Source organism: Oncorhynchus gorbuscha, linkage group LG18 (genome assembly GCF_021184085.1).
Source record: "Oncorhynchus gorbuscha isolate QuinsamMale2020 ecotype Even-year linkage group LG18, OgorEven_v1.0, whole genome shotgun sequence".
Lineage (NCBI taxonomy): Eukaryota > Metazoa > Chordata > Actinopteri > Salmoniformes > Salmonidae > Oncorhynchus > Oncorhynchus gorbuscha.
In genome coordinates this window covers 42,517,513-42,527,325 of record NC_060190.1, presented here as the reverse complement: position 1 = coordinate 42,527,325, position 9,813 = coordinate 42,517,513, and the positions used below count along the sequence as shown (strand labels likewise).

Sequence of the window (9,813 nt, the reverse complement as noted above, 5' to 3'; positions counted from 1 at the left end):
ACGTTGTAAACGTTCATTCATAGGCTAGGTTGCAGCAACCTCATGATGGGCATAGTAAACATGTGAATATCATGTAGTCGCCTAATCCCATCGATGTTACATTGAACTGCGTGAATGGAATATGAATGATAGTCATCCAACATGCTGTAATAGAAACAAGGCCATGATCATGAACCAAAAAAATTGTCCTCCCTCATAAACGGCACTGACTGCCACTAGATCACACCTACAGTGTTATGCGTTTTGGTACACCAGAAGTACCTACATTAATTTCTAATGGAACCCTGTGTTTGCCTTCTTGCAGTGCGTTCTGTGTGGCACATACATTGGATTTATCTAATATGCATCAAACTGTGTGCGTAGGCGGCTTGACAGAAATGGTAGCAGAATGATTACGTTTAACACATCCAGATGATGCTTACGTCCGATTTTGCGCAATGACATCGTTGGTGTGATCGAGGCGTCAGATTGAGATTCTGTGACGCTTGCCAAACAGAGCGCCCTCAAAGTTAGGAGAAGCAAGCCACCTAGAAACCTTTTTAGGCATGCTTACTGGTGATATTACTGCTCCTACTTTATCAGAAGTGGATTCAAGTTGAGGCTGACTATACAACTGTGTAATGCTTTTTTGGGAGAAAAAGTAACCTGATGGAGTTTATGGACGATGCAATCGTTTGTTCTCCTCGCTTCTCTGTGTGGATGCGTCCTTTGCTCAGGTACATAATTACTGTTTCTCTTTTTTTAAATGTCAGTGTAGGTTTATTTATAACGGTGGAAATCCGGAGTAATAATTAATTTCTTAATTACTGTCTCGTTGCCCCAAAATCTCTCAATTTAAAGTTTATAGTCTAGAATAAAATGAGATTTTTGAGAAGCCTTTTAGCCTACCCAACTAAATCCATGCGTTAAGGCTTTCTGCTAATATAATGTATACATTAGGTTCTAAAATGATGCAAATATGAATGCAATCGCTTTAAATGTAGACTAAACATGCGCAATTACACACAATGACAGAAATGAATGATTGAACTTGTTTTACCTTTGGAGTCTGAGCCAACATGTCATAATCATAATACCAGTCGGTGAACATGATTAAAATGGCCATTCTGTCAATCTGTCATTCAGACAGACGCATGACTAATTTCTGCTCCATCAACCTTATAGTTAGACAGGTTAATATTTTTGTTTGAACTATGGCTAATGCAATAATAATGTTTAGCCACATTGCATTCATATTTTATAGTTAATGACCTGACAGACAGAGACAAAGTACAGTACCGTGAATATAGGATGTAATCCGTTTTTGGGAGGTCAAATTAGTGATATAGCGATGTGTTTTACAAAGTGCTCCTATAATGCGTTTTATGTGTTGCAAGCAATATCCATCAGATCATGCAGGCATAACATATCAATCAAGCCCAGATAGTCAGAGGAAGCACAACAGATCTATTCCAAACGTCTGTTGAACACTAGCTGGGTGACTGGACTGATTACAAATATGGAAGCATGGTTGAGTGAGTCAAGGATTCTTCATACTAATGATTATCTCTGTATTGGCTGTTGGGATTTGGCATTTCACCACAAGTGACTGGATAGCCTTCACATTTAAAAGTGCATCTGAATATCTCCTTTTCCTGAGACAGTGGTCATAATAATAGTGTGTTAAGATGAGTAACACTGTAGTTGAAAAAGCAGTGGTTATAGCATTTTAAGCAGGTTTAAACCTCTGCTGTTTTACTGTCCAATCTGATTGAAAAGGGCACTGGACAATGGATTAATCAATGTATTTGAGGGAATAGGCATAAACAGAAGGAAATGGCTCCCTCTTGTGGAGTTTCTGCACTGCATTATCTCCATGGAGGTTGCTTGGAAACACGTACTTCCATTCTCGTGCACTGTAACTAGATTTCCTTCCATGTATTTTAGGCATCACAATTAGTGTGTGTGCATGCGTTTCAGTCTGGCCTTATCAGATGCAGTGTTACCACTGTGAAGAGACTCTGTTGGACAATGACTGTTCAGCTCCAAAGTTCATTGTCAACTGCACAGCAAACATCCAGAATGCCTGTCAGAAGGAGGTGATTGTGGGTGAAAATGGTGAGCCTTGTTGACTTTTTCTGACCTCAAGTCAATTTATTCTAGTAGGTTAATAGTAAATAACTTTTGTTTTACAAGATCTAAAATGTGCACCCTTTGTGTAATTTTTGGCCAAGGCTTTGTCTTCTCTATCTTCCTCTAGGTGTGATTTACAGGAAGGCCTGTGCCTCCTTCTCCACCTGTCTGATTGTTTCAGCAGGGTATCAGTCTTTCTGTGTCCCAGGTCGGGTGGGCTCTGTCTGCATTAGCTGCTGTAACACCCCCCCTCTGCAACGGACCCCGCCCCCCAAGGATCTCCCTGGCCCCCAGCCATCCCCCCACCAGACCCACTGCGCTCCTCCTCATCATCACTGTTTCCATGGCAACACTGCCCTGATATGGACACTGGTATTGGCTAGATTGGACTGAATGTTCTCAGGTGTGGAGGTCCCTGGTGTTGGAGCAAACACTGTCCTGAGAGATGACTGGACAGGGATTCTGAAATCAAAGCAACAGAGCTGTCCGACACATACCGGTCCGTTGAGGGGGGGTGAGAAATTTAGGAAGTATATTCAATCTGACCCAAAAGTTCATAAAAATGTTGCATCCATAGTAAATTACACTTTAATCATTAGTGCAGACTGCACCAAATCAAAGTGTTTATATCCCAGAGATGACAGGGTACATTCAGTACTATACACAATGTTTACAGTTAGGATGACACACTTGTGTACAAAACAAATTAGGAACACTTTCTAATGTTAAGTTACACTCCCTTTGCCCTCAGAACAGCCTCAATTCATCAGGGCATGGACTCTACAAGGTGTCAAAAGCGTTCCACAGGGATGCTGGCCCATGTTGATGCCAAATGCTTACCACAGTTGTGTCAAGTTACCATTTTTGACACACACACACACACACACACACACACACACACACGAAACAGTTGTGCATGAAAAACCCAGTAGCATTGCAGTTCTTGGCAGAAACCGGTGTGCCTGGCACCTACCATACCTCGTTCAAAGGCACTTTTGTCTTTCCCGTTCACCCTCTGAATGGCACACATACACTATCCATGTCTCAAAGCTTAATGTCTCCTCCCCTTCATCTACACTGATTGAAGTGGATTTAACAGATGACATCAGTAAAGGTTCATAGCTTTCACCTGGTCAGTCTCATGGAAAGAGCAGTTGTTCCTAATGGTTTTGTACACTGTCAGATAGAAGTGACTAAACCCTGTTAAAAATCCCCATAGGGATGGAGGTGTGCTACTTTGCAACCATTATTAAAACATGAGCATAAGTGTCATTGACTTAATCAAATTTTATTTTAACAAATTTAAATTACATTAAATGTAGCAGAATTACAAAAGTAATTCCCATAAAAGCAAAACAAATTTCACAGTATAAGATATGCAGTTATTTCATTTTTGAAACAGTAAAATCCTCAGTTGAAAAGCAACAACAGGTGATTAGTTTGGTAAACTTGTATTGTTATTGGCACTTCTAAGAAAATAAAGCCTTGAGCTGCATAGCAGAGGATGTTTGACTGCCAGATTATCTGTTCAATGTCATTCAATTAAAAAGGTTAAAAATTAAAAAATGGACTACGACCCATATCAGAAAAAGTACATTTCACGTCATCTAGATTACCAACATCAAGCGAGAGGTTGAAACATTTGTATTGGCTAATCCTTTAGCCAAGCTATTACTTGGCAGATGAGGATACGTTCTGACTGGTAACTGGATGCTATGCCATGTGATTCAGTGAGTTAATTGACTTTGGCAGTACTGCCATACCTTCTCAATCCCGTAACCCATGTCACAGGAGATTCTCTCAATAAAACTAAGTGCACCTTGAAAATAAATGTTGTTACCCCTGCACATAGGGAATAACATGAAGATTAGTGGGATTTCTTTCATGTCACCTAATTACATGAAACACAGATTCTCTACTGATCACCTCTATTTCAAGCACTGAATCTTTGTTAGTAGTAAAAAGAGAACAAGTTTGACAAAATTCATTATCAGGAAAATATGTTACACTTCTCAATACAAGTCCATCCAAAAAACATCACTTTCTTGACACCATAGCAGACGACACCACCAGCAATTACATTGAAAAATGTCATTTATGTTTCAAGAGATGAGTCCGTGCAAGGTCTGAATATTTAACATCGAAGATGCAAATCTGTCTGCTCTATCATTTGCATCTTATTAAAACAAACTGACACGATCCCCTATTGGCACAAACTACAACAGAAAGACTGGTTAGAGCAGCCTCACAGAGAGAATCAATGTCTTAAATTACTCTGATCATTCAAGGGGAAATGTTACGAATGCATGACTTCAGTAAAAAGGGATTGTACTGTAAAAGTACTAGTAATATTTGTCATTTGCTAATAAATGATACCCCATGTAAATGTCCACTTTACAAATGCATCATGTTCGTCATTACGCATCGCAACAAAAAGCCTGTGATGTCATAATGGAGACTAATATAGTGTGTGGCTTATTTAAAATGGCAGAATTCCCAAATGGACAGATAATATTCACAGAATTAACAACCTCACCACAACTCCAAACTGATACTGTACTTTAATCAGTTGGTATATAAAAAGTGTCCATAAAATGATTTGAGGCATTGATTTCCTGCTTAATCAGATGGAAGAGAAAATAACAAATTGTCTCAAATCGTTACTTGACAATGCAAAAATAACTATCGAAATAAGTATGTTAGTTAACTACACCATCCCTTCAAAATGGGAGTAAAAAATAAATTGAAGACACAGGGACATCTAAAACCTTAACATCAACTTTTAAAAACGTCAAACCTTACGCCAAAGCCAAATTCCAAACCAATCGATTCCTAACAATTAAGACACTATATCAAAGTACAAAATCAAACATGGTCTAAATAATTAGAATAATTAAGCAGTTATGTGAATGCACCAGAAGCACTCCTGAAGCAATTCCAAGTCACAGATCTTTTATTTGCTTGCATTCCTCCACATTTACTTCTTCTCCTTCTTCTTGTTGTCCTGCTAAATAAAGAGAACACTTCACCTGACTGACATTAAACCATTATTAGCCTAGCAGTGCAAAGTGCAACATTTCTACAATGTACAATATGCTGGTTTATTGCACATATTGTATTTAGAATGCTTTCTGGTCCTAGGTTCATGTTTTTCTATGGTTCAAAACATAGCAACGTATGAGAGATAGTGGTAGTGTATTATAGTCGGTATGCTATATAAATAGCAATACACTGTCAATATGGTACCTTCTCATTCATGGCCAGAATAACCATGAGCTTCCTGAAGATGGTCACAAAGTCCAAGAAGAGATCCACAGAGTGCCTTCAGAGTGAAAAGAGAAGTTATTGTATATCTTACAAAACACTTCATAAGATCATTGTAAAAGAGCCCCAATTATCAAGTGCATTGTATTGTATGTTTCTGTGTGCAATCTTTTCTTCTCAACCTAAAGCGCAACCATAAACATGCTCCTTAATATTTTCTTGTGCGACCTGGAATTTCTCTTTGGGAGCATCAGTGTGCCTAGAAAAAAACAACCAGATAATTGTTGTAATGATTAAGTGTCACTGAACTGTTGTTTCTGGGTGTCTTAGAGAGAAAAAAGCCAACAGATTCGTCAGAGAATATGGTTGCACGAATACTAGGCCACATCAAAAAAACAGATTTTGAAAGATTCACTCAATTTGCCCAGGTATATCATGAGACATGAACAGAACGGATCAGGGATTCGGATTTCCTACAACCTTCTGAAGATGCAAAGCACAGGAATGTCCCTTCTGTGTGCGCGCGCGGTACCGTTCGTGCGCATGTCTACCACTTCGTGTAATCATTAGCATCGCTAACGGCAACTGCCTTCTGGTAGATGGAAAGGCTTTCTCAAAAACCTTCTCAATTAAATGTTAAGTACAAAGTAGCCTATTGCCTACCTGGCAGAAAGATATGCTTCCTTGCATCAATCCATTGGACATTTGTTTTGCAAGCTCTGCGCGCGCACGCACGCTACAGAGACACTTTTAACCAAACAGTCTATTGCTATAGGTGCATGGTGTGCACTTGAATTAAAGGGTAACTACACAAAAAAATGTAAATATCTTAGAAAAGCAGTCTCCTGATGTGGTTTAAGTATTGTTTTGGACTTGAAACTGGATGTTCTATTTTTTTTTAAGTGAACACTAAACGGATGAAACGGAATTTGGGCAAAACAAAAATGGGAAATTATGTTAACAAAAATAAAATACATTTTATAGGGCCATAACTATGTAGAAATCTAATACTCCAGAAATAACTATTTTCAGTGACGGGTATTTACATCAAAATTTTAGCTTTTTATAAATTAACAAATCTATTTACAGGGTTACCTATTAGTTTCTATTGCACAACATGTGCTTAGTCAAAATCATATATGCCCAATATAAGGCTATATCTCAACAACAAAAATGTTTATCCTTTTTTCTGGTGCTCCAAAATGTTATGTTGTGCTCCTAACTTTAGGAGTGATACCAATTAAACATTTTAATTTACAGTCACGGGCTGACAGACTCATTTCCAGATGACAATGGCAAAAAAAATGTGTTTCAACATCTAACCACTCACCCTCATCACCAGGCCCAGAGAGAGTGTGTGTCCCTTACCAGATGTAGTCTTTGTCTCCCATCTCAGCCTTCTCAATGATGAGTTGAGTGTCAAACAGCACAAATCCACACATGATGACCAGACCGAGGTACATGTGAGCCTAGACACACACAGAGAGAGAAATGCTGGGTGAAAATGACAACCAGTGCACAAGTCATACTGTAACTAATAGCTACGTCCATGAAGAGTAGCATTGTTTAGCAATAATAATGGATCAAAACAAAGCAAACATAACCCAATATTGTTATTTTCCTCTTTACCGTAAACAACATGACAGACCCCAGGAACATGTTGAGGAAAGAGACCAGGAGCAGGATGGACAGTCCGGACATTAGAGTACCTGAAAGACAGAAATATTTTTGCGATAAATGAACAGAATAGAAAGTTGGAAACTTCTTTATTAAGGGTATGTGCATTTGGTAACATTTATTTAGTGAGCACAGTCTCACTAAATCCAGAGTGGTAAGCTTCAGTTCCTTAATAAAAAAGGAAAACTCCAGCACACTGGTAATGAGTACACTTTTTTCTCTATGCACCTGGTAGCACTTCAAGGTGTGTGAGTTTACTTTCTATAGTTTCAGTTCCTTTACATTACACAATATCTGGTAAGCAGCACAGAACACTTTGGTATTCATTAGGATCCCCTTCACTCTTCCTGGGGTCCACATGAAACAATAAAGAACATTATTAGTCAAGGACCGCAATACATACATTTAAAAAAACCATCACATACAGCCTACATATCAGTACATACACACAATATCTAGGTCTAATACATAAGTGCAAAGTACAAAACAAGATATATAAAATGACCATCTCTTCACAGTCCCCTTTGTGCAGTAAGGTGTTCTTTTATCTGTTTTTTATATTTTTTATCTGTTCTTATTGCTAGCTTGGGCTCCCGAGTGGCGCAGTAGTGTAAGCCACTGCGTCTCAGTGCTAGAGGAGTCATTACAGACACCCTGTTTCGAATCCAGGCTTTATCACAACCGGCCGTGATCTGGAGTCCCATAGGGCGGCACTCAATTGGCCCAGCGTCATCCGGGTTTGGCCAGGGTAGGTAGTCATAGCAAGTAAGAATTTGTTCTTAACTGACGTAGCTAGTTAAATAAAGGTTACATTTTAAAAAAAATACCTGCAGTGGCAGAGTTCCATATAGAAGAAGTTAACTTCTTAGTGCTGCAATCCCGTGAACGGGATCGTTATGACAACCAGTGAAAGTGCAGGACACCAAATTCAAAACAGAAATCTAATAATTAAAATTCCTCATCCCACCACAGTGTCAGATTTCAAATAGGCTTTACAGCGAAAGCACCACAAATTATTATGTTAGGTCAGCACAAACTCAGAAAAATTCAGCCATTTTTCCAGCCAAAGAGAGGAGTCACAAAAAGCACAAAGAGAGAAAATGAATCCCTAACCTTTTGATCTTCATAGGGTTAGGGTTAGGACTTCATGTGACACAATACATGTATGTTTTGTTTGATAAAGTTCATATTTATATAAATAAATCTCAGTATACATTGGCGCGTTACGTTCACTAGTTCCAAAAACATCCGGTGATATTGCAGAGAGCCACATCATTTTACAGAAATACTCATTATAAATGTCGATAAATACAATTGTTAGACATGGAAATATAGATATTACCTCTCCTTAACACTTTTTTCTTAAAAATTCTAAAAGCATTGTTGGTTAAGGGCTTGTAAGTAAGCATTTCACTGTAAGGTCTACTACACCTGTTGTATTTGTCGCATGTGGCAAATAAATTTGATTTGATTTTGTTAAGGATGTTAATTATTTTACTGTGGCAGCTCATGTGTATACTGTTGAGTCGTCGGCGGGCATAGACACAGGCTTTATTCAAGGTCAGTTTTTCCCCAAAAGTTTGCTAAGCACTTTTAACTGGCTGATTGGTCAGCTGTTTAAATCATTAAAGTGGTGGGTGCTCTGCTATTCTTGGGTAGCGAAATGACCTTTACTTCCATGTCTGAGGGCACACACACCATCTTCTAGGCTTACATTTAAGATGTGACAAACAGGAGTCACAATGCATTCCACCACCAACCTCAGCAATTTACCATACAGGTTGTTGGTACCAGGTGGTTTATACTTATTTATAGATAGCAAACAATATGTCACCACTTCCACACCCACTTCGTGGAACTCAAAACTACAGTGCTAGTCTTTCATTATTTGGTCCGTTATGCATGAATAAGAAAGTTCAGCACTTTACCTCCAAGGAAGAGGTAGCTCCTGCGCTGGGCGTAGAGGGCACTCAGCGTGAAGCACAAAAAGATGATTGAGGTCCCCAGGAAAGCTGTCACAATGATGCTGGTTGTAGGAGCAGAGAGATGTGAGGGTCAGTCAGTCACCTCAGGAGAAACCCCTCATTGAAAGAAACTAGCTACTATACACATTATTACTGTCATCTTACCTTGGGTTAATAGAGATGACATAATCCATGGTTGGGCCCAAACCAACACCTGAAATGAAGAGGAAAACATTAGCTCATGGCTACTTCAATAGCTAAAAATACATAGGTAGAGAATTGGAATGCAGCCTTTCTTTGGAAGTGTGTACTCGTACCCTCCCCTCATGGGAATATGGGGGAAAACATAGAATTAGAACGGACATGAACCTTCTTATGATGGAATAAAAGGTCAGCCATTGTGATAAGATTATTTTACACAATGAGTTTGAAGAATGATTTTTAATGTTTGTTCACTAGCTAGCCATCCACTTAAATAAATAATTTGAAAAATATTTATGAAATTAACTGCCAATATAAAAACATTCCATTCAAACAATAGTCAATCTACAGCCAAACACTGGCTGAAATCAGTGATATTGTATCATATAATAGCACTCACAGCTTTCCAAGAAAACAAAAAATGGAGACATTTGTCTGTTTACATATTTAGAGGATATTTATACAGAATTTCTAAAAACCTGAATAAGCTGTATTTATAGTTATGACAATATTTTTAGGTTGACAATTCTATTACGTTTCCTGATATCACATGCCTCACTTAAATTTTCCTGCTCAAGTCAAATCAGGATTATGC

General features: G+C 38.5%; 2 protein-coding genes across 4 annotated transcripts in view; one reads left to right on the top strand and one right to left on the bottom strand.

Annotated features, from left to right (window-relative positions):
• The first annotated feature begins 493 nt into the window (after positions 1-493).
• On the top strand, positions 494-2,968 carry LOC124002582 (ly6/PLAUR domain-containing protein 1-like). 2 transcript variants are annotated; one of them, XM_046310094.1, is made up of 3 exons: positions 494-716; positions 1,960-2,097; positions 2,294-2,968. In XM_046310094.1, the coding sequence occupies exons 1-3, from the start codon at positions 665-667 to the stop codon at positions 2,503-2,505; spliced, it is 402 nt and encodes a 133-aa protein (XP_046166050.1). In that variant the 5' UTR covers positions 494-664; the 3' UTR covers positions 2,506-2,968. The 2 variants fall into 2 exon arrangements, with proteins under 2 accessions (XP_046166050.1, XP_046166049.1); XM_046310093.1 differs by having other exon boundaries at positions 2,240-2,968.
• A 411-nt stretch (positions 2,969-3,379) lies between these two features.
• LOC124002581 (probable Bax inhibitor 1) overlaps positions 3,380-9,813 on the bottom strand; it is a 31,156-nt gene continuing 24,722 nt past the window's right edge. Inside the window, exons 5-10 of one of the 2 annotated variants that reach the window (XM_046310090.1) lie at positions 9,183-9,231; positions 8,982-9,079; positions 7,006-7,085; positions 6,745-6,845; positions 5,359-5,434; positions 3,380-5,119 (exon numbers count right to left, since the gene is read on the bottom strand). In XM_046310090.1, coding sequence (XP_046166046.1) covers positions 5,090-5,119; positions 5,359-5,434; positions 6,745-6,845; positions 7,006-7,085; positions 8,982-9,079; positions 9,183-9,231 — 434 coding nt within the window. In that variant the 3' untranslated portion in view covers positions 3,380-5,089. The remainder of the gene's footprint in view (positions 5,120-5,358; positions 5,435-6,744; positions 6,846-7,005; positions 7,086-8,981; positions 9,080-9,182; positions 9,232-9,813) is intronic. The other variant, XM_046310091.1, reaches the window with a different exon arrangement.